The sequence below is a fragment of the Rhea pennata genome, chromosome 4 (assembly GCF_028389875.1).
Source record: "Rhea pennata isolate bPtePen1 chromosome 4, bPtePen1.pri, whole genome shotgun sequence".
NCBI classification, from domain to species: Eukaryota; Metazoa; Chordata; class Aves; order Rheiformes; family Rheidae; genus Rhea; species Rhea pennata.
The window spans coordinates 32,213,444-32,237,667 of record NC_084666.1 but is presented as its reverse complement, the minus strand read 5'-3'; the positions used below and the strand labels follow the sequence as shown (position 1 = coordinate 32,237,667).

General features: G+C 39.0%; 1 protein-coding gene across 1 annotated transcript in view; it reads left to right on the top strand.

Moving 5' to 3' along the window:
- Positions 1-23,903, top strand: part of MTMR7 (myotubularin related protein 7) — a 31,318-nt gene extending 7,415 nt beyond the window's left edge. Inside the window, exons 5-13 of the mRNA XM_062574530.1 lie at positions 1,849-1,983; positions 7,001-7,133; positions 12,257-12,366; positions 15,039-15,164; positions 15,828-15,877; positions 18,935-19,135; positions 20,135-20,275; positions 22,709-22,835; positions 23,319-23,903. Of these exons, the coding sequence (XP_062430514.1) occupies positions 1,849-1,983; positions 7,001-7,133; positions 12,257-12,366; positions 15,039-15,164; positions 15,828-15,877; positions 18,935-19,135; positions 20,135-20,275; positions 22,709-22,835; positions 23,319-23,678 (1,383 nt within the window). The 3' untranslated portion in view covers positions 23,679-23,903. The remainder of the gene's footprint in view (positions 1-1,848; positions 1,984-7,000; positions 7,134-12,256; positions 12,367-15,038; positions 15,165-15,827; positions 15,878-18,934; positions 19,136-20,134; positions 20,276-22,708; positions 22,836-23,318) is intronic.
- The last annotated feature ends 321 nt before the right edge of the window (positions 23,904-24,224 follow it).

The window sequence follows — 24,224 nt, the reverse complement described above, 5'->3', positions numbered from 1 at the left end:
AAAGAGGGTTGCAAACATTGGAAAAAATGTCTTCTTGTTAGTTGAGAAGTTGGCATGAGCTGCCAGGTAACAGAGCAATGACTAGGAGTGGAATAAGGATTTGGGACAGAAGGCATTGAATAACCGTGGTGGCAGCAGGGTGGGAAGGGATCTGTTGCTGGCAGTGGGGACTGGTGTTAATCATCGAGTCTTTCACCATTCCTGCCCAGAATTTGCCCATACCTCTTTGATACTTAAAAATTCAATGATGTTGGGACATCTTACTCTGGATCTCTGTGGATATACTAAGATTATACTCTGGACCATCTGTTCAGCCTGTGCTATAGCAAAACCTACCCTGACCTCTAGCTCTGCTCTTGAACATACCCAGAGGTTCCTATAGATATACGTACTCACCTAAGCAATTGGCCAGGGTCAGCAGGAGGATCTCTCATGGAGATCATGGGTTTTGATTCCTGCTTGTGACATCTAGTGGGTCAGCAGGTCTGGCAGTGTAGCTGTTTCATAGGCTGGGGCTAAACAGAATCTTAACCCCAAGCTTTATGTTGGCGGACAAGCCATTCTCTCATACTGGTGCCAGTGCATATCTTAACCCTTTGAGCCTTCAGGATGATATGATCAGGAGCTCCAGCCCCTGCTTTCCTGAATCTTAACTTAAGCCACAACACTAACTTTACCCTTAACATTAGCCCCGCAATCCATATCTACCTCAGATATGGTACATCACAGGTGAGAGAGCCTCACCTGTGTCTTTCCTCTATTAAAATGACAAGTTGTTGACATAGTCATATATACTCCTTTTGCTTCATGTGAGGTATCTATAAGTATATATTGAATCACTGAAGCATGCACTGACCAGGTGGCAAAATTGTAGATAACAATCTATTGGCAAAATCTATTAGCCTAAACAGGCTCTGACACAATTCCTAGTCCCTTATTAAAGATGCAAATTTTACTAACTACTGGTATTTCAAAAACTTGGCTGAAAATGAGCATGTTCCTTCTCACAGTTATAAATAATCTATAGTCTGGTTAGGTCATGGCCTTCAGTAGACAGATTCTCTTCATGCATACGGTCAGTGCTTAGATAGGTCTGAAAAAAAAAGGACTTGAATTAGTCCCCTGACCTCTACAAATCTTTCCATTCCCTGCCAAGCAATGATTAGGAAAGAAATCCTCTCTGCTCCCCGTTTCATGGTCTGTTCCTTCTTTCCCAGTTTCAGCTGGAGATCTGGTCCTGATGGGTTTCGGGAGAAACTCACTTGCCTTCTGCAGTAGCAAGCAGTACTCCAGGAGACAGGCTGCCTGACCCACTTCCCAAGCAGTAAGGTCTTTTTCCAGAGGCAGTGCTAAAAATACACCACAACCAGTGATCTGGCTGCATTTTGTTTCCTGTACTCACGGTGACTCAGGCTCCTTAGTAAAGCACATAGTGGTGTGAGTTGGGTGTAACCCCGCAGCAGTGTCATCAAGCAGGACGCTGAGGTGCGGATGACAGTGTGAAAGACTCCACTCTATGCGGTGTCAGTGTTCTTGTGATTGCAGTTTTGTTCTCATTACGCTCTCTAGATACTACCTTTCAGGAGTTATTTCATGGTAGGGAAATACACTATTTTAAAGTAGATGCGTAGGCTGGATCCTAGACCTGGGCCAATGGGGTTTTATTGTTTTCCCGCCTTTGTAAAAATGACTGTTGTTTATTAGTATGCAATGAATTTTTATCACTTTGCTCTTCTCATGTAACTGTATACCTGTGGTGAACAGCTGTTTTTTAAAATGCTTTGGGATGCTAAATCATTTTTCCTTAGTAATTATATTGATTTTTTTTGTTTGTCTATTTTTCTGCAGGCATCCATATGTAGGAGCAGCCAACCTTTATCTGGCTTCAGTGCTCGATGCCTTGAAGATGAACAGATGCTCCAGGCCATTAGAAAAGCAAATCCAGGAAGTGATTTCTTATATGTTGTTGACACTCGGCCCAAAGTGAGTACACTAAATTTCTTGCACATACTCAGCAAGACTGAACCTGGGCTGAATACACCAGGGAAGATTTGCTACCCAAATGACAGTTATCATAATTCTGGTCTCAGTTGCATCTGTGTAAATTCACATGTGAATCTATATTTATCAGAGGAATCTTAACTAGGAATCTTGTCTGTGTTTCACCTCTTAAACACTTTTTTCTTTATATTGAGCCTTTTTCTGTTTTGTTCTTAACAGATGTTGATACAGAAAAATAAATAATAACTCAAAGTAGTAACTGTTAGGTTATGTGATAGAAGGCTCACATGTCTGTGCACACACAAAGCAGCCAACAGAAACTACATTACTGATGAGGCTAGTGAAAAAGCAATTCCTGCTATCAACTGTATTTTCAGTTGTTTGTAATGCTGCCAACCTCTACCTTCTTGTTCTAAAATTTTCCAAGTAAGATCTCTCCTGCAGGTGGGAAAATTTTAACAACAGAAGCGTGAGGCTAAGGAAAATACATTTACTAAGGTTACAAAAATTCAACAGAACTTTTCTTTGCATATCTCTAGCACTTTTGTATTTTAGAGGCAGAATCTGAAACACAGTAAATAATGATCGTAGATGCCATTTCTCCACAATTGACTAAAATCTTTGGTGAACACAAAAAGCTTTAGAAAAATTGTGGTATGAAGGTACTTAGTAAAGATCTAGAAGAGGTTTGAAGCTAATAAAGATTGTGTCCAGATTTGTAATGCAAGCAAATTTATCCTGAGGTGACAAGGAGCAGGCATACAGTTTCAGTGCCTGGAAGCAAGAGTAGGGATATCTTCTATCTTCTGCTGCCAGTAATGTCCATTCTGAAGGTATCACAGCAGGTGAAGGAAATGAAGCCAAAAGAGCAGAATCTCCACAAAATCCCTGGTGCAGATATCAGATGAGCTGCAAGGAGAAAGGGAAAACCAGGTGTGAAGGGAAGGAACAAGAAAGCTGTTTCAACATCCTGCGACAGGTGCAGAGCTGTGGGAGACAGAGGCTGGAGGGGTAAGGGAACTAAAACTGCACACCATGAAGAAGGACAAATCAGACAGAGATTTGGGGCAGAGGTAGGAGACTACTGAGGCAAACAGCCAGCAGAGAGGAACCCATCTGTTCAGCTGTTGATTGACTGAAGACCTAGGGGCTAGTGGGAAAACAGTGAGTGCTCACAGCTGCTGTGGGAGTCAGCAGTTAGAGAATTGGGACTGTGGGATACTTCACTGCACTTTTTCATTTGGTGAATAGTTTGACCTTTGTTTCCCTCCTTCCTACTGGAGAAATGAGGATGGTGCTGCTTTACTCATAGTTCTGAACAAAGTTAATATGTGAGTTCCAATTACAATAGCAGTGAGCTCTAGGAAAAGGTTCGTGTGACTGTGTTCACAGCAGGCTTTGGACACTAAGTACTGGTGGGACTGCCCAAATAATGCTTGTTTAACAGCTTTTGGTGTATAATAGTTATGGTGTAACAGCATAATGTTCGTTGGCTGGTGATATTGGTACCCATCTCTAATTAAAGAAAATTCTCAATGGTGGAGTCACTTAAGACTTGCTGACTTTGCAGCTAATGATGTTTTGCAAGGCAATAACAGAGAGCTCCAGTTCTGTAAGAGTAATATTACTGTGGTGAAACATGTGTGGAGTGAAAAGTCAGTAGTTTAAAAGGAGAGAGTGAATCAGTGCAGTCAGTCCTGAATGGCTGTCTGTTTCCAGCAGTGCTGGCTCCTTTAGGAGTGGTTCAGGAGATAAAGACTTGTTGTTTTAATTGAACTTCTCTGGAAGCAAAGTTTGGCCCTAAAGAAATCTGATTCCTACTTATCTGTGCCTGCACTATGAGAATGGACCAATTTGCTAAACCTCCTGTCATTCCAGGTGCCAAATACAGCCTCATTGCTATTCTGCAGTTCCTAATACACGTACAAATCCAGAGCATAGATTAAGGAACCAATGTGTTTTAGTGCAAGCTGTTCCTGGCATTCCTCAGGAAAGCTTTAACAAATGCAAAGATAAGATATCGAGCTGGTGCAAGGTTTTCTGTTGCTGTTGGAAGTTAAAACCTACCTGCCTCTTTTCTCATCAGAACTGGTTCCTTGCAAAATTATGAATTTTCATTCTATATTCCAAAGTGCTTTCTGTATGCTCTCCATCTTGTGCTTGACAATCTTCAGTACAAAGGACTTGGCTGAGGAGTAAAGCTTTGTTTCCACTTCATTTAAATACACCAGGATGAACATATGCAGAGCTTTTACTTTGGTGACTGCCTTTCTCCATTTTCTCCTTTCTCTGTGTGTTTACAGTAGAAGCTAATGTAAACCTACTTGCTGGATATGGGTAAAACAAATTATTTCTAACTCTGCAAAAAGAAACTACTAAGTTATCCTCCACACCAAAGCAGGTCCCATGAAAAGTCTGGTGAGGTTTGTTTCCTTAGAGATTGTGCTCTCATCTCCACTGAGATTAAGCTAGGATAGGCACAATTTTGAGAGATTTAAGATAGTTACTTTACGAGCAACAGATGGAATTTGATAGATGATGTGGAAAACTTGTTAGTAAATATTGTGGCAGCTGCAAAGTTTGGCAATTGACAATATTTAAAATAAACAATTATCAGAAAGCCTTGCAAATTTAGCCTATTATTTATTTACTTTTAAAGAGATCTGCTTCAGATTGGCCTTTAATAAAGCAGGATTTATATGATGAAATTGCTGTGTTACAGAGGAAGTTTATAGCATTTACAGTATTGATGTTAGGTCAGTTAAGGGCTGTGTTCTTTTCATTTAGGGTTTCAGGATTTGATGGTAACTTAGAAATATGCATACAGATTTTTTTTTTCCACCAAAGCTATATGTTATTATAGACAGACTGCTTTATTTTGTTTATATTAGAACACTGACATCTACTTCAAAAGAGAAAGAATAGAATTCAGCAGATTATTAATATCCTTCTAGCAAGTCATACTGAGGACTCTGCCCTTAAAAGACAGGCTGTTCGCATGCAATATCTTTTTTTTAAAAAAATTTATTATTGTTCATTGATAATCAAAGATTAGCAGACAGTTGGCTGATTGGAAAAAATTTCTGCCTGCACTTTTTCCTTAATTGCATACTACAAGTTAAAAGCAGTTCCTCACAGGCACTGAGTAAATGAAAAAAGTATGGGTTCCTTTTGTCATTCCGTGAAATTCATGCAGTGTTGCAATTAGTAATGATGATCCACGACTGCAACTAGGTATTTCTAATGCAAAGTTGGACTTGTAGCAACAGGTGTTTTAGAAATAACAGCACTGTGAAGATGCAAAAAGTGACTATTATCTTCACATTTCCAAATTAGGCAGAAAATAAGAATTAGAAAACAGTCTCTTCTGTCTGTTTCCTCATGCATCTAAAAGGAAATAATAATGGTGTAAAAAGTTTATAGTCTTCAGCTTTTTCCTTTTAAAGTGAAGAGCTCAAATTTGGTCCTCATCAACCTATTTTGACTTACAGGATAAAATAGCCAGACTCCTCATACGTTTTAGTTGGAGATGTGTGGGCAGCAGAAAATCCTGTTTAATTGTCTCCTTTCAGTTCTAAACTAAAACTGAAGAGTGAGAATATATGTGCTTGAGGTAGAGATAGCGAGAGCCAGTATACACCATGCTACCATTACTTGGATAGTACAGAAATATATTTTTGTGGATTTCGAAAGTGACCACTGAATAAGCAAATCAGCGGAGCTTCCTGAGAGTTTAGGAAATAAGTTGGAAATGGTATTATCTCGCTAGTCTCTTAACCCCTAGACAAAATAAGAGATAGCTCATTTGGATTTTTCATGAAAGTTGGTTCTCAGTGCAATGAGGACCAGTCTTTTTTTGTCCAGTGGATCCCTCACAGGGTCTCACCAAAAGCTGTTAGTGCACTTCAGTCCTCATTTGCAATACCTATTGTTATTTTAATCTTAAATATTTTCTGACCAGAGGCTGTTAGTTATGCTTAGAGGCACAGAAGTTTTGTAAAGTAGATTTTTTTTGTTACATCTGGAGCTATGATATTTATTTTGAAATTCAAAGGCTTTCCAGCCTTACAGAACACATTTCACATAAAAGCAGTAACTTTATTAAAACAAACAATTTTACAGGACAGTGAGATTCTGCTTTAGAAAATCCCCCTCCCCCCAAAAAAAAAGGATAAAAAAAGGAAAAGTACTTAATTTATATCAGCTTTAGTTTTTAGTTTGGACATCAGAACCTGGCATAACTGCTTGGCAGTCCATTTGCTTTTCCTCAATAATCTCAGAAGGGGGAAATAAAGATAAAAATCCCTTAATTTTGCACTCAGGAGAAGTGAGGTAAAGAAACATTTAGGATGGGAAACACAGACTCAAAGACAAAACTCCTGCTTCCAGCTCAGTGTATTTTTTTGCTGAAGCTCAGCAAAGCTTTTGATAGGGCTGCACTGCAAATGAAAATATTTGTAGTCATTCTGTCAATTCAGATCTCTTGTGGTCTTATGCAAGTGGAGACAAGCTACTGCAGAGCTAGGGAGAAACAACTGTGACGTTATTCCAAGTGTCAGAGAAGTGTGCTATATCAACTTTTTGATAATTTTAGCAGTAAAATACATAATTGGGGAAAGGTTGTACAATGTACACATGCTACAGCAGCATGGCAGGTGAGACACTGCCATCTTCTGGATGTATTCTGCTAGTATATAAAACACCGATTGAAAATAAAATCAGTTTAGCATTTTAATAACAAATAATCTTTATGTTCTTGCAGCATAGCCTAGAGGAAGAGCCCTATATAAGCCGTGTTGTGTCCATCTTGACTAATGTGGTTGAAACTGAGATCAAAGCCCTGATTCCTGCCTAACGTTTTGTTTTGTTGACACTATGATAAATGTTTCCTATTTACACTTGATTTAAATCACTCTGAATTATTGCTGTAGACCATGAGCTTTATTTTGAAAAGAACCTGCTCACTGTTGTTTTTCATCTAGTTTTTCTAATTTTTCAGCTCAATGCGATGGCAAACAGAGCAGCAGGAAAAGGATATGAAAATGAAGACAACTATTCTAACATCAAGTTTCAGTTCATTGGCATTGAGAACATCCACGTCATGAGAAACAGTCTGCAAAAAATGCTTGAAGGTAATAACTTTTTACTGAAAAATAGAGAAAAGATTTGATTCTTGTGTCATACAAATCAAAGTAATTTCTCTGAAATCAGCAGTAGTGAAAGTCGGCATGAAAACAGAACTTGTATCTCCCTGCTGGCTAATGGAACTTGTGCAATGGACCATCATTGCAAAACGTGATGGTTTCCTGATTGTACAAACACCTTGTGCCATGAGTGAAATCTAGATATCATTTACTTTAAAGGCAGACATCTTAAGGTTTCTCTGTGCTTACTACTACTTTTTTTTACCTTCTTTATAGTTTGATGGTATCATGAAAAAAAATTATTTATGACTTATATCTGACTTGAATACTAGTGGAAAATACAGGACACTTTTTTTTTTCTAAGCTCTGAAAACATGCGTTTTTTTTTTCTTTTTTTTTTTTATTTGTTCAGTAAAGAACTCATGTATTTTAGATTGTAAATTTTAATAGAAATCTGTTTATGCTCTGTACGGAGCATGTCACATCAAGTGTACTTGCGAAACTCGCAGTCAGTGGGTGTAATCATTCAGAAACTAAATAATTCCTGGACATAAATAGTGATTATTTTATAAATACTGAGCAGTGTATAAACTAGTGCATTCAGACTGCCACTTAATATTTGGATTACATTACTGTTAGAGGCCTTCTGGGAAAAGGGTAAGAATAAATCCTTGACCCAAAATTTGTTGATTTTTAAAAAGCAAATAGTGAAAAGTGCTCCCTCTGCTCCTCCCAGTCCCCAGTGTTTACTTCAGGTGTATCATCAACAGAAGACACAAAAAAAATACTTTCACCTCCTGGATCAGCTCAATCTAGCTATTCTTGCATGGTTGCTCTGCTCACACACCTTTATTCTTCATCCATCTCACATTATCTGTGTGCAAATTGGAGTTTTACGTCAAAGAGGGACTCTCACAGGATGGTTGTGCTCAGTTTCCAAAAAGAGCAATTTATGAAAACTAGAAGTAAACTGTGCCACAGCTAAACCGTTGCTTCTCCTGCCCTGTAGAGATGAACTGTCAGGAGAGGAGGCCTTTTGGCATCGACTGCTCCCGCAGGGAGTGGAGAACTGCCATTATCAATGCCTTTTTGTGAGGTCCAGTATCTCTGCTGAGATACCTCTTGGGAGGATAACCAAGAGGGAGACGGGCACAGAACATACCTGCTCCTGTCATCCGTGGCTAAGACCTTTCCAAGGTCGTCTGGGTGGGTTTTTTGGCCCCTGGTCAGTAAACATGCTCGAGTGGAGGAGAAGGGCTCAGGACACTGCTCTATTCATTACAAATGCACGTGCAGGTAACCTTACCTGCTACTTTAGGTTAACTCAACATCTTGAAGGCAATTTGTTTTTAGTATGTCATTTTTTTCATGCCACATTCTTGGTTAGCTTCTTGATCTAAAGGATCTTGGACTGGAAAATAAGGGTATTTTTAGTTAACTATAAAGTCTTGTTTGGCCAGAAGAGAAGCCAGGTGAATAAACCTGTCCTTTTATTTGTTTAGTTTGAGTCCATCAAAGTTATAACAATAAACAAGCAGCCTGGTTGCATGGGACAGCGATGTGTACTATTTTAGAGCCAAAATTTCATCAGACAGGCCCATGACCCAAACTGATATGTAACAAGATAATTTTTAATACCTTTAACTTTAACATTTCATGCTGCTTGGGAACATAACATCTTAGCATCTATTTTTAAATGAACCACAGTTTGAAAAAGCCTGTTTTTTGATAGGCTTTATATTCACTATGTTGAAATTGCATATTTAGAAGCCTGACTGATAAGATTAGCATCAGAGGAGTGAAATCTGTGATTTCAAATATCAAATTGCATCTTATGGATTCCAGTTTATGAGCAGGGTTTTCCTCCTGTGAGGTACTGTGTAGTTTTTCTATTTTCCCATTTATAGTAGGGTCCCTTTACCTGCTTCTTTTGTGGCCTTTAAAATTATCTATGACCTGACCTGTGCATACGAAGGGTACCAGAATCAAAAGGTCTGCAGAAGACACTGATATCACGCATTTAATATGCCCTCAAGTTTTCATAAAGGGCTATTTAAATATATCTAGGTGAATCTCTAACGTAAAACATTGCATTACAAACCTTACAAAACATGTCTGCTGATCGTGATATGTTGTGAGGTGTTACAGGGTTGACAGTCTTTAAAGAGATAAATGATTTTAGTTTAATGTGTGCTGTATTGTTGCTTTGAAACAATGGAAAAAAAGATGTAAGGCCATAATAGGCCTGACTTGCGACAGAAATACAGCAAAAGTAATTTTATTCAATTTTTTGAATTAAGCAGATATACAGGTCAGATTTTTTTTTTCTTAATACATATGGAAAACTGCAGCTTATTTTCAGTACATAATCTTAAATAACTTTCAACACTAAGGAAATCTGAACAAAAATTGATGATACAGTTTTCTATTGGAAAATGCACTTTTACTACGAATACATTGATTTCAGTGAAATTTCTTCAGGAAAAACCTGAAGTAATTAAATTGTATTCATAATAATGTTAAGAATTAATTTATTAGTTAAAAGAATCTCTTGTTTCAGCTTTAAAATTTTACTAATTTTAATTTGGTAATTTTGTTAACTGTAACATGTATTTACTCTTGTTTGTTTTTTAGCAAAATGTCTTAGTGTTATAAAATGACTGAATTTGTAGGATAATGAATAGTATTTTTTTTCAGAATTTTTGCTCCAAAAAATGATATTTCACTTTACATTGGAACAAAAATATGCTTCAAAGTGCCAGAATATCCTTCTGGAAAGAAACTGTTTGACAGTTGTCCCTGTTGCCTCATATTTCTCTTGGGAAAATACTAGTTAAAAAAAAGGGGGGGGGGAGAGAAAGTGGATATGACGATACTTCTCATAATTTTGATCTTGTGCACAAAGTCCTCAAAATAATATTTAATCTTGGCAGGAAATGTTGCACAAGGACTTTTCTCGGTGCAGATGCGGGTGCTGCCCGACCCTGTTGTGCTGGTTTTTGTGCTGGGGGGAGCTCTGTCCTCCTGGGGCAGCCCAGGCCGGACCCCGTCTGCTGGGCGGCGAGGTGACGACCCCACCTGCTCTCTGTCTGTATTTGAACGGCAGATACGAGCTTCTCCTCCCCTCGCACTGGCAGCATTAGTTGCTGATGTAAGAGCAGCCCTCTGATCAGGCGGGAGGAGAGCTGCAGGGCTTGGCCACGGGTGGGATACCCTCCTCTACCTGCAGCCGTGCTGCCAGCGGTGGGAATCGATCCCGCCGGTGCCTCATGTCCCCTCCAGGCACTTTGGCTGGGGAAGAGAAAGTTGCCAGCAAGAGCCCTGTTTCCTCCTCCCCTGCCAGGGAAGCGCTGCTGGATTTCTGCAAGCGCTGTCCGTGGGCTCCTTGGTTTTTCTGTGCTCTCTGCCCCCAGAACAGGTGTGAGAAGCAGTATTTTTTCCAAGATTTTTGGTACCTTTTATGCTGAGATGGAAGGATGTTTTCCTTGAGGACCTTCTAATTGAATGTAGAACTAAACTCAGCATTAAGGTCTCAATGGGTAGCCAAAATCCTTTGAAATGTATGGTGTATGCCTTTAATTTAAGACAGTCTGGACTTTGCTCTGTGAACTGGTGGGTAAATATTGATTCTAATTTGGTAGTGGGAATGAACAAAGCACAGTTTCAGCTTTACCTTGGACTTCTGTAAACAGAGACAGCAGCTTCAGCTGGAATTCAGCTACTAAATAGTCATGCTGCCATCTGCACAGGCCCATTAATCATGTGAAAGGCTGTTTGCTTTCACGGCTACTATCTATGCATTTTTAAAAATACCTTTCAAAAATGTTCTAAAGCAAACATCTGGAAGAGGCCCTACATACCAAGATTGCAAGATTTCATATGGATGCATTAGGCTATTTTGCCTCTTAATTAAAAGGAATCAAGACAGTTAGTTACATTCAGATGTGGAATAAACTCTGAATTTGGCTTGCAAAAGTAAATTGTGGTCGCATCGGAGGAAATGGAAATTTTGTTACTGGTTGTAATGGATCAAAAATTTAATTCAGTCTTTTAAAAGATTTCCTGAGAATAAGAGTCCTAATGAAACATGATTAATTCACAAATAATACATTAACTCAGTTAAAAAAAAAAAGAAAAGAAAAAAAGGACTTTTTTCATTGTACTCCTTGAATGAGCTTAGTATGAGATTAGTATCTTTAAGACAGTGTCAGATTAAAAGAAATTCATGATTTATTTCAGTGGTGAATTTAGTATATCACTCTTGAAAATGGTAACATCAAATATTACTAGGTATTTATTTTTTGCTGCTAGAATGAGATCACCTGAATCCACTTTTGATTGCCTGCCTTTTTTTTCTTTTGATGTCACAAACTCTGGAATATTAAAAGAGAAATAGGCACTCAGTGTGATTAAAAACTGGGAGAATTTCTTTAACATGGCACAGAGTTAGTTTTCAACAAAATATTTTCTTGATGAATTATGATTTTTTTTCCTTACCATCACAATGTTTTTAGACTGCGTATGGAATTTTATGAATTTTTCTATCAGGGATGGAGAACTGTTCAGAGTATCGCTCTATCTGAAATACCATTATCTGTGGTGATGCTAAAGGCTGGACTTGGTGACCTGGCTCTTACAGCACTTACCAGATTCAGCTTCTTCAACAAATCTAGTGGCAGATAGGAGGCAGAGGCATGATTTAGGTGCCTGTCTGCCCGCCCACCTGCAGAAATGTGTATTCTTTTTGATTCCAAGTCCTAATTATTAAATAGAAAATCTCCTCTCTCAAGGGTTTGAAAACTTGGCTCCCTACACAATTATGGAAAACCTGTGCTGCACAGAAGGAAGTATTGGTAAACTGTTTGCAACAGGCTGTGTAATAGGTTTTCTTTTTAAATGAAATTTCCATACTGGGTGAAATTTGACCAAGCCCTGTTTCTAAAATGTGTATTTCTTTGAATGTTAATGTTATACTGTTAAGCAGCAATTCTTTTCGAAAGATGGGTGTTTTACACAGAGGATCTCTGAACAGGTAACTCCTGGGCTGATCAGCCAGGGAAAGCTTCAGAAGTTTAAATTACTGAGCGTTTAAGATGTAGTTTATTTTGCAGTTTGTGAAATGAAGTCGCCTTCTATGAGTGACTTTCTGTGGGGCCTAGAAAATTCTGGCTGGCTGAAGCATATCAAAGCCATTATGGATGCCGGCATTTTTATTGCAAAGGTAAAGTATGTAAAATGAAAAATGAAACTTAGACTAACCAGATGCAGAAAGAGAGAACCAAATTCTCTGCTTGAAGGTAACCGATTATCTTCAATGAAGTTGGATCAGAAAAACTCATGTCTTGTAACGCAAAATATATGAGGACTTTGGTGTTGCCATGTGGACATTTTGCTAATAATTAAAAAAAAGAAAAGAAATTGTGTTGTTTTGCACTGAAGACCTTAAATTTACTTAAGCTGCTATCCTGTATCTTGTTATGCGTTGTATTTGAATGTTCCTACTTTACTCTCTAGCAGCGATCATCAGTGTTTCTGTCCCTATTCCCTCGCCTCCGCTGTTGTTTGGCCATTCCCTTCGTCAAAGGTTACTGTTCTAGAACGACTTCTTCACGTGATAGCTGTAATGCAGTAATATTAGCTATTGTATTATCACCTGGCTTATTTAGTGACGCAACTAAATTCACTTCCTGAACCAACTCGTGTGTACTACCAAGCCCAAAATCTAGAGTCACTTCTACTGTTACATACTTGATAGATGTTTCAGAAAACAGTTGCTGGCTCTGATATATTGGCTGGAATTAGGAGAGAGAATTCCATAATGCAGATATTTATCATCTACTAACAGAGATTTTAATTTTAATAGCCCCTTCCTTTAACTTGTGCTCTGTCTTTTAGGGTTTAGTTCTTATTTTTATTACTACAATTTCTTCTAGGCTATTTTATTCACATGACCTGCTATACAACAATATATGAATAATACTTCATGAATTTCCCTTCTCAGTAACCATGCTTGTGTCCCTTCCTTGCTTTCTTTCTGCTCAGCAGACAACAGCAGTTTCTTTCCTGAATGCCTACTACAGGCTAAATACACAGAATCATAGAATCCGTAAGGTTGGAAGGGACCTCTGGAGATCATCTAGTCCAACCTCCCTGCTCAGCAGGGGCACCTAGAGCATGTTAGACAGGGTTGCGTCCAGGCGGGCCTTGAAGATCTCCAGAGAAGGAGACTCCACAACCTCTCTGGGCAACCTGGTCCAGTGCTCCGTCACTCTCACAGGGAAGAAATTCCCCCTCACGGTCAGGTGGAACTGCCTGTGCTTCAATTTCTGCCCATCGCCTCTTGTCCTGTCACAGGGGACAACTGAAAAGAGTCTGTCCCCATCCCCTTGACACCCTCCCTTCAGGTACTTGTCCACATTGATAAGATCCCCCCTCAGTCTTCTCTTCCCCAGGCTGAAGAGGCCCAGCTCTCGCAGCCGTTCCTCATAGGGCAGGTGCTCCATATGCTAATATTTCTCCTAGAAATATTAGGTTTAGATTCTAGAAATCTGGAAACCAGGTTTCATTAGCTTACAGAAATCAAGTCATTTAACCCTAGTTCTTGCCAACTTTCCCCCAGTAGCTAGTCTTAAAATAATGTCCAAAACCATTTATTCCTTTTGTCCATATGCTTGCATGCCTCCTCAGATATTCATTTTGACTTGTTCTTATTTGTGCAGTTCCCAGTTCTGTTTTGGTCTTCTGCCCACAAGGGTTCTATTTTGGTAAATTTTACTTCTCTCTTGAGATAATTTATTATTACTCCCTGTTCCTTTTTAAGCCCAAACTTAACCTAAATATTTATTTTTCTAAGTAGAGTCTTTCCTAACCTATTTTTTCTCTACTTTCTAAGTTATCTTTAGAAATGACAAAGGCTAAAAATTCTATGTTTAACCCCCCCCCCCCACCAAGTTCCAAAAATAATGCAACACCAGACTGTGGAGATCTCAGTAAGTATGATCCCTTCTTTGCATGTATCCCCTGGATTGTGTATAAAATGGGACCTCCCCCTACCCAGTCATTTACATTAAATATTTACATAAAGATCTTGCTTATTAGATATGGATGTACACCACTACCACCGGCTTCCCCTCAAGTCTTTTGAGGCACATCTTCAGTGGACAATGAATGAATCTAGTGTAACAATATCCAGGCTAGCTCTGGCACCAGAAACAGACTACTAACATTACTATCAACCTAGAAAATAGAAAGCACTATGCAACAAGGCTGTTCTGCTGCTGTTATGTGGGTTAGAGCATATAGGTGTATCTGAATCTGCTTTATGTAGCCATTAATTCTGACAATGGTACTGAATATGCTTTAATCACTCTCTGAGCTGTGTGGTCTGGATCTCCCTGTATGTAGTAGGCTTCTTAAAATAAAAATTGGTATAGCTATTTTCCAGATGTCTCTATTAGTCTTCACTGTGAGGGTGGCTGAACACTGGAACAGGCTGTTCAGGGAGGTTGTGGAGTCTCCATCCTTGGAGATGCTCAAGAACTGTCTGGGCATGGTTCTGGTCTAGATGACTCTGCTTGAGTAGGGGGCTTCGATAAGATGATCTCCAGAGATGCCATCCAACCCTAATTGTTCTGTGATTCTGTGTTGGAGCATAAAAGGGTGATGTTGCCACCACCATATTGCAGGTAATGTATGAGATTAAGCACTTGCAAATGAGAATGAATAATGCTCAACGTCATTCAGGAAGTATATGGGGAAAAAAAGAAAAAAGAATAGGGATTCCCAATTCTCAGCTCAACTTATCACCCTGTATGTTGCTCTATCTCTCTTTTTCCTCTCTTACCTTTTTCTCTCCCCTGCTTGTGATACCTCTGCCTTTTACTATATTCTTAGGCTGTGGCTGAGGAAGGTGTGAGTGTGCTTGTCCACTGCTCTGATGGCTGGGATAGGACAGCCCAGGTTTGCTCAGTAGCGAGCCTTCTGTTGGATCCATATTACAGAACTATGAAGGGATTCATGGTAAGCAGGCTCTGTTTTACAGAGTAAATAAAAGTTTTATGGCATCATTCAAGGAAATGTTAAGATGAGTATCTTTGTTTCTAAAGGAAAATAAACTTTCCATATATATATATGTATATACATATATATTTCTTTTAACCTGGAAGAGAGGGTTTTTATCTATCCAAGTTACAGTCTCAGTGAAGTTTTGAGTGTCAGAAGTGTGTGCTCGCCCAGTGTTAGATTGGAGTGAGCAGCCATGTTTGAGCATCATTTTGCTAGCAAATCAGCACTAGTAAAGCATCCAGGGATAATAATCAAGTTAATGGTCACATCCAGAAAAAAAAGAGGTCTGGAACATTTTTAAAGTCTAGCTTAGAAAATGATGAATCAAGCTTATTTAAATTATGACGAAATACTGACATCTTGTCTGCATCATGAGAATGCTACTTTCTCTTGAGTTGGCAACAGCGTTCATTGCTTCTTAATTTTTTACTTACTCTAAGAACTAACTGGGATTCAAATACTGCTTGCCTATATCATTCTTCCTTTCACTTTCCTGCTTATTCTAAAAATTAAGTGAGATTCCAGTACTGCTTCCTTACATCATTTTTCTGCCTGCTCTGACTTGTCAGCTCTGCTTGCAACTGCTTTACAACACTGAATGCAATGTTCTCATTTTAGGTGTTAATTGAAAAAGATTGGGTTTCCTTTGGTCACAAATTTAACCACAGGTAAGGTTGTGCTAAGGCTTTCTATATGTTCTCTATATATATTTCTTCATGCAGTCAGTATCTGCAGCCATTACAGTTTTACTATACCTCTTGCCTTTGAAAGCATATCAATTGGGTGCTCTCAAGATATTTTCGCAGGTTTTTCTCCCACCATATAATTTAGCTGCTGCTGGAAATATTTTTGTATCAATTTTTCAGCTGATTGCTTACATTTGCTATTAGCATTGAGAGATGCATGTGAGAGAAAAGTAGTATGTGGCAAAGGGATTTTTCTCTTTGCAATCCAACAGACCTTTCAGTAACACCCAGATTTCCTACATAAGCAGCTGTTCAAAAAAAGTCATGGAGAACTGGAGAGGTGCCTGAGGACTTGAAGAAAGGGCAAGAAGGAGGACCCAGGCAACTATAGGCTGGTCAGCCTCGCCTCCATCCCTGGGAAGGTGACAGAACAGCTCATTCTGGATGTCATCTCCAGGCATAAGGAGGAAAAGAAGGTGATCAGGAGTAGTCAGCATGGATTCACCAAGGGGAAATCCTGCTTAACCAACCTGATAGCCTTCTCTGATGGAATGACTGGCTGGGTAGATGAGGGGAGGGCAGTGGACGTTGTGTACCTTGACTTCAGCAAGGCTTTTGACACTGTCTCCCATAACATCTTCCTAGAGAAGCTCAGGAAGTGTGGGTTAGACGAGTGGACAGTGAGGTGGATTGAGAACTGGCTGAAAGGCAGAGCTCACAGGGTCATCATCGGTGGCGCGGAGTCTAGCTGGAGGCCTGTGGCTAGTGGCGTCCCCCAGGGCTCAGTACTGGGTCCCATCCTGTTCAACTTCACTGACCTGGATGAGGGGACAGAGTGCCTCCTCAGCAAGTTTGCTGATGATACCAAGCTGGGAGGAGCAGCTGATACACCTGAGGGCTGTGCTGCCATTCAGAGAGACCTGGACAGGCTGGAGAGCTGGGCGGGGAGGAACCTCATGAGGTTCAACAAGGGCAAGTGCAGTCTTGCACCTAAGCGAGGAATAACCCTAGTCACCAGTACAAGCTGGGGACTGACCTTCTGGAGAGCAGCTCTGCAGAGAAGGACCTGGGAGTGCTGGTGGATGACAAGTTGACCATGAGCCAGCAATGTGCCCTTGTGGCCAAGAAAGCCAACGGTCTCCTGGGGTGTGTTAGGAAGAGTGTTGCCAGCAGGTCGAGGGAGGTGATCCTGCCCCTCTACTCAGCCCTGCTGAGGCCTCATCTCGAGTCCTGTGTCCAGTTCTGGGCTCCCCACTACAAGAGAGACAAGGAGCTACTGGAGAGAGTCCAGCATAGGGCTACAAAGATGATCAGAGGGCTGGAGCACCTGCCCTATGAGGAACAGCTGCGAGAGCTGGGCCTCTTCAGCCTGGGGAAGAGAAGACTGAGGGGGGATCTTACCAATGTGTACAAGAATCTGAAGGGAGGGTGTCAAGGGGACGGGGACAAACTCTTTTCAGTTGTCCCCTGTGACAGGACAAGAGGCAATGGGCAGAAACTGAAGCACAGGCAGTTCTGCCTGACCGCGAGGGGGAATTTCTTCCCTGTGAGAGTGACAGAGCACTGGACCAGGTTGCCCAGAGAGGTTGTGGAGTCTCCTTCTCTGGAGATCTTCAAGGCCCGCCTGGACGCAACCCTGTCTACCATGCTCTAGGTGACCCTGCTTGAGCGGGGAGGTTGGACTAGATGATCTCCAGAGGTCCCTTCCAACCCTACTGATTCTATGATACCAGGACCGTATTTAACTTTAGGTGTCTCTGTGAGTTATCTAAAATACACTCGTCCTTTTGTGCTCTAATGAAAACAACAGCTTTTGTTCAGAAAAACAAAACTCTTCAGGTAAAGGGAAACAAAAAACAATTTATTTGAACAAGTTATTTTGTGCATCTATAACAAATGCTTTTCTTGTAATGAAAGTGTTCTGAGACCTTTATAAATTAATATGTATACAAATATATATATGTGTATATATAAACACACACACATTTTCTACATTTCCTTTACATCACCATAAAAATTAAAATGTAGGTTTTATACTGAAACTTCACATTGCTGGATTTGAATATAGATTTATGTTTTAGCAAAACCCAACAACAATAACAAAAACCCACTACCTTTCTGGAAATGTGTGCAGCTCCACAACTCTTGCTAAATTCCAGCACGAATTACTATATTTAATACAATGCCGTCAGATGTCTATTATTATCAGTGGTGAAAGATTATATGAAACCACAGTGATGGCTGTGGTTTCCATTGCAATATTCTTATATTGTTTGTGGCATAATAATAGTAGAATTAGACATTTCAATTTTAGATGTTTATGGATTTCAACTCTAGCATATACACATATATACACACGTGCGCGCACACACAAACACACGTATTGCACATGCAGAACAATCAATTGAAAATGCTTCCTACTATTAGACAGACTTACAGAATTTTTTTTTTTACTTATGTGTTTTATATATTCTGGCTCTTGTTCTTTAAAGTAACCTATGGCAAGTGGTTCCAACAGACTTTCTTTTATACGCACAAAGTTTCATTTTTATTTGATAAATACAGCAGGGTGTAAAAACTTCCCACTTTATGTAAGTTTCACCAAGAGAGGGCAGCTTTAAACCATTTTCTGCCATGTTTATTCTGTTCCTCTCCTGCTCATTTTTCTGTTTTTCAGCAATGGTCTGAAAGATAGCGTGTTTAAAGCCATTACAGTCATTTTTACAACGACTTCTCTTATTGTGGCATAACATTTTATTTATTAATAGCATTACTACATGGTTGTAGCCAGCTCTTATTAGCTGTAAGGCAACAAGACATTTGTAAGAAGTTTGTTGTTCAGTTTTGGCTTTGTTTTACTCCATGAAAAGACTTCCAGTGTTGCTTGATTTTTGTAAGTAAAAATAAACAAGTAATTGAGATTTTAGAAATTAATACTTATAACTTGTACACCAAAGTCTTTTTTGCTTTTTCATTAGCATTATACAGTTTTCCTAGGGGATTTTAGGTTATAATTGAATGTATCTTGTCTTGTTTTAGGTATGGCAACTTAGATGGTGATCCAAAGGAGATATCGCCTGTTATCGACCAGTTCATTGAGTGTGTTTGGCAGCTAATGGAACAGTTTCCTTGTGCCTTTGAATTCAATGAAAGATTCCTGATCCATGTACAACATCATATCTATTCTTGCCAGTTTGGTAATTTCCTGTGTAACAGCCAGAAGGAGAGACGAGAGCTTAAGTATGAGAGCCTTTTCTTTAATAGCATATTTAAGCATGGGGTCTGCGGGTGTTTCTGTAGTGAAGACTGAGCTGTTTGCCAGTTTACACAGATGTGCTTTTGTAAGGCACAAGGTGCAGTGTAGAATTCTCAGTCACCTTCTTCTGGTGACACAGATTAATACCAAAAAAGTTGATCCTCCTTGATGTGGCACAGCTGTGAGTATAATCCACAGCATGTGAATGATGGATTAATGAAAACTGACAGGAGCATTAGATCTTTAGCCAAGTGGCCCTAGCAGCATTAGAGCATCAGCAACATGTAAGGGAAACTGTCAATGTAAAACTAAAAAGGGAAAGATGATATAACCCTAGTTAAGTTCTCAATTTGAGGGTCACAGCTCTCCCATCTACTTCCCAGCTAATGCTTCAGCTCTCAGGTACTTTCTTATAAGCAGCCTTGTGTATGGTAACCTTCCAGGGGGGCCAGTTAGCAGGCTCTGCTGCTGTTTGCCTGACTGCTTTTATACCTTTTACTAGGTATTTAGAAAACTGAGTTCTGTAGTTCGTTTCAGACCTTCCCAAAAGCAATTATGTATTAATTTACCTCTCCTCACTCCCAAGCAGGGGCAGTAATGCAATTCCTGGCAGAGCTGGTGTTCATATTCTGCTCCTTCTATCTGCTTCCTGGAGCTCTGCTTCCTCAGTTACGTCCTGATACCCGCTGCTTTTCTCTCTCATTCTGATCATGGCAGCAGTAATGATAACAGGAAAGTGACAGTTATTGTTTGCTGTTGCCATTTGGTTCCTTCTCGTTGCTCAAATTCAGAGCAGCTTCACTGCCACGGTCTTTCTGCCTATACTTATAACTTTAGTGTAATTGAATTAAGAAAGCATAAAGCTGATCACAAATGAGCAATGCAGAGCACTAGAATGCTTCACCCAAGCTCTAACTATACCTGAACTACAACAGAGGTATCTTTTTTATCTATATACACTTTACTTTTATGCAATTTTTCAGAATCCAAGAACGAACATACTCGCTGTGGGCTCACTTGTGGAAAAATCGTGCAGACTACCTGAATCCTCTCTACAGATCGGACCACAGTCAAACTCAAGGGACGCTGTGTCCACAGATAGCTCCATGTAACTTCTTGTACAAGTAGGTAATACTCCTTGCTGTTGGAATTTGTAGGATGTGTTAGTACAGAACATGTGTTTGTAGTTAAGTATTTCTCATTCCAGAATATAGCTTATACATGGGTAAATTTTTCTCATTCCAGAATATAGCTTATACATGGGTAAATTTAGGATCAGATACAACAAGTCAGTCGCTTGCCTGCTAGTAATTACTCAGCCAACACCTCCATACCACTCCACAACAAAGCAGTAGTCTCAAAAGAAGCTTAAGATTAAAGCTATATTGATAGTTCTGTGTCCTAATTTCAGGTTACTCACTTCTTCCACTGAGAAACGGCTCCTTAAATTCTGTTCTCATCTGTGGCTTCTAAATTTAAAGTTGCTTAAACTTCCCCCATTCAAGATTTTGTGATGAATATTTGGTCAATCAGTGATTTTTTTTTTTTAAGGGATTTCAAGAAATCACATGGAAAACCCCCAAGTGTTTAATAAAACAAAGAGCAAATACTTTTTCTGTCTTTTTGTTATACTTCAAGATATAAACTTACTTACCCAGTAAGTTTTACTTGATATTTAAGTGTTTTCAAGATTTAACAAACCCTAACAATTTTAAAATGTTGATATTAGCATTCTGATTTGAATAACTGTGCCATTAATCTTAACGAAATGAAACAGAGCTTGATTAGAAATTCACAAAAACTAAAATTTAAATAAAATACTGATATTACAAATCCTCCTTGGATGAGTAATCCTGTTGATTTTAATGGAATTACTTAAGTGAGTAAGGATTTCTGAGCATGAGCTGTCTGATAATAAGAGGTGGAAGGGGGGATCTGACTTGAATAGCATAGGATTGGCAGAGGAGTAATAAGCCACTAAGGAGCGTGCAGACTTTCCTAAAATATCTCTATTGGCTAGACAGCTGTACCCGAAGGTAGGTCTGTCCATTGCTTAACCTGTTTGATTAACTACTTACCCAAGTGAGGTTCTGGCCACGTACTGGAAAGAAAACAGAAGACAGGAAATTCAATGGAACAAGTTACAGACCTGCAGTTTGAGTCCTTTTCTCCTGAAAATGACAAATCAACTTAACTGTTTATCTAGGAGTTTGTCAGCTAATTCTATAGGAAGAGAAAGATAAGACTCCTTTGCCCAGAAGCAAATAGAAAGAACAACTTCTCAACATGTATGCTTCTCCCAATTTCCATAGGTCTGTGTTTGCTTTTGCTACGGGCTACTACTTTCAATAAATTGCAGTTCAGTCTGCAGCAACTGACTTCTCAACAAAGGCTTCTCCATTAGAACCATAAGCTAAACCCCCAATTCTGAAAAGCACTTGAATACATTACTTCTTAAGAACACTAGTTTAATCTTTTTTTTTCATAACCATTTCATTTACTTCAGAGAAATGGTAGCATGTATTTATGCACTTCTCTGGAATAAGGTCTTTGGTCTGCTGCTGAATGTTAGCCTCATTCACCCACTTCACAGGCAGTTGCAGTGTTTGGCAGACCTCAAAAGCAAGTGCTACAGTTACAAACAGGGAGAAAAAAAATAAGAAAATGATTTTCCACCTCTTAAGTGAATCAGGGCCACTGTGGACCACTGGCAAAACTGCCTGTGAACACAACCCAAAATAAGCATGTAGCAAGCGTGGAGTTAATAGTTACAATGTCATTGATTTTTAGATTATCAGCAGGACATAACACTAACATTTTCATATATGCCACTAACAACAACAAAAAAATCTTTTTTTTTTCAGATATACAATTCATTTAATGTTTAAAAATGCAATGTAAATTTTAAGAGAATAGGATACCAATTTTTTTTAAATTCTGATTTTTTTTAACCCTTCTTTATGGGGGGGGGGGAAGCCCCTTGGTAAGTTGTCTCTCCCAATCCCGCAGAAAAAAACAAGTATACAGCATTTTAAGATCAGTTTTGTGGGAATTAAGGCAATTATTAAGAACTAGGATTGCAAAAAAGAAAAAAAAAAAAAAAAAAAAAAACAGGTTGTAACCTCAGCTACCATATAGCTACCTTTGCTGTGTGGCACATGCTTTATATACATAAAAACCAAAAACAAACAAAAAACAACAAAAAAACCCTGCATTATTCTTTGAGGATAAACATAGCTTTTCCAACAAGCTATACCATTTTTCCTGATCATTCATGTCTTGAATCAACAAAAAAGCCTGAATCAGGCAACCACAGCTATCTGACTAAATCAAAGGTACAGTGGTCTTCTGTTATGTTTTAGAATTGGTTCAAGCTGTGTATATCCACTGATTTAAATCTTCATGGCTGACTCAGCACAAATGAACTATGAATCTTATCAAATTTCAGTGAATTGTAGAACTTGCATGCACTCCAATGGGGGCAGGTGTCTGAAGAATGCATGTATTTAAGTCTCCTGAAGTCACATCACCATTGCTGACCTTTCCACTGCTTCCAGGTTCTGGAGTGGTATGTACAACCGCTTTGAAAAGGGGATGCATCCACGACAGTCAGTTACCGATTATCTGATGGCGGTGAAGGAAGAAACTCAGCAGCTGGAAGAAGAACTCAACATCTTAGGAGAGGTAATGAATATTTGATCTTGAAATCCCAAGCTTCCAAGCTGAAGTTAAATTAAACTGAGCACTAAATAATGCACAATCCCCCATTTGCTACATAATTTTCTGCCACAAGGATTTCCAGCCATCATTCTTGTTCTCACATACTGGAAGTGTTTTGCTTGTGGCATCTGTAAGACAAAGTTTTTTTTTTCTTTCTTTTTTTTTTTTTTAGAGTAAAATTTCACCTAGACGTTGGTGCAAAAATACAAGACTTGAAAGAAGTTTTATATCCTTCTAACTAACTCATTCAGTACTACTTTTTTTGACAGAATTCTGTACTTCTCATATGCAACAGACATTAATAGTCAAGGAGGCAGTTTTAAAGGACGACAGTTGGGCTGAACTCTGAACTTAGTTCATTTTTTTTTTTTAATAAAGCAAAAACACATAAGAGGCGACCTGGAATCTAAATATATGCCAGTAATATATGCTTTTCCTTTATTTCAGAGATTGACAAGTCTTCAGAAAGTGCAATTAAATGATAATAAATTCAAGAGTAAGCAACAAGACCAAAACAAAGAGTTGGTGAACTCTACTTCAAACATCAGCTTGGCTAACACTCCCCAGGAGTATAACAACAATCTGAAATCATTCCCATCTCGGACCCCTTCACAAGGGGATGAAGAAGATTCAGCCCTGATTTTGACTCAAGACAACCTGAAAAGCTCTGATCCCGACCTCTCAGCTAACAGCGATCAGGAGTCAGGTGTAGAGGACTTAAGCTGCAGGTCCCCAAGCAGTGGTGGCTGCTTGCCTAGTGAAGACAGTGGCAAGGATTCAGATGAAGCTGTATTTCTGGCAGTCTGAAATACCTTCACAGCAGCAATGATCCAGATTCTCATACAACTGTGTTTTTCACAGTCTAGAATGACATTTTTCCATCAAACAGAGAATGGAAATGGTCTGTGGCCTAAAAAAATTAATAACCCAAAGAAAGGGAACTGTGCAATTGTGTAAGTAAAGATCTAAGCAAAATAAGCCATTATTAGTTCTAAAACAATGCTGAAGAACAGTACTCTCTGGTGTTACAAATATTTATTTAAGCCACTGTAGTGTTTTAACTGCACATTATTCCTTAATTTGTACATTTATTTCCATAATTTATTGTACAAAATAATATTCTCCAAAGATAGAAAATTCCAAAGTACTGTTATACCTATGAACAAAGTTGAAGATAGTATTAGCCTTACTGGTGAATCAAAATTTACTTCTGTAGAGCTTTTTTGTCTTCAGGCACGCTGTGTATATTTTTCACGTTTTTTCCCCCAGTTTTCAATTTCAACAATTATTTTGCATATTCTCCTATTAAAATCTCTCAAGGCAATGTAAAACTAACAAATCAATATGCTTACT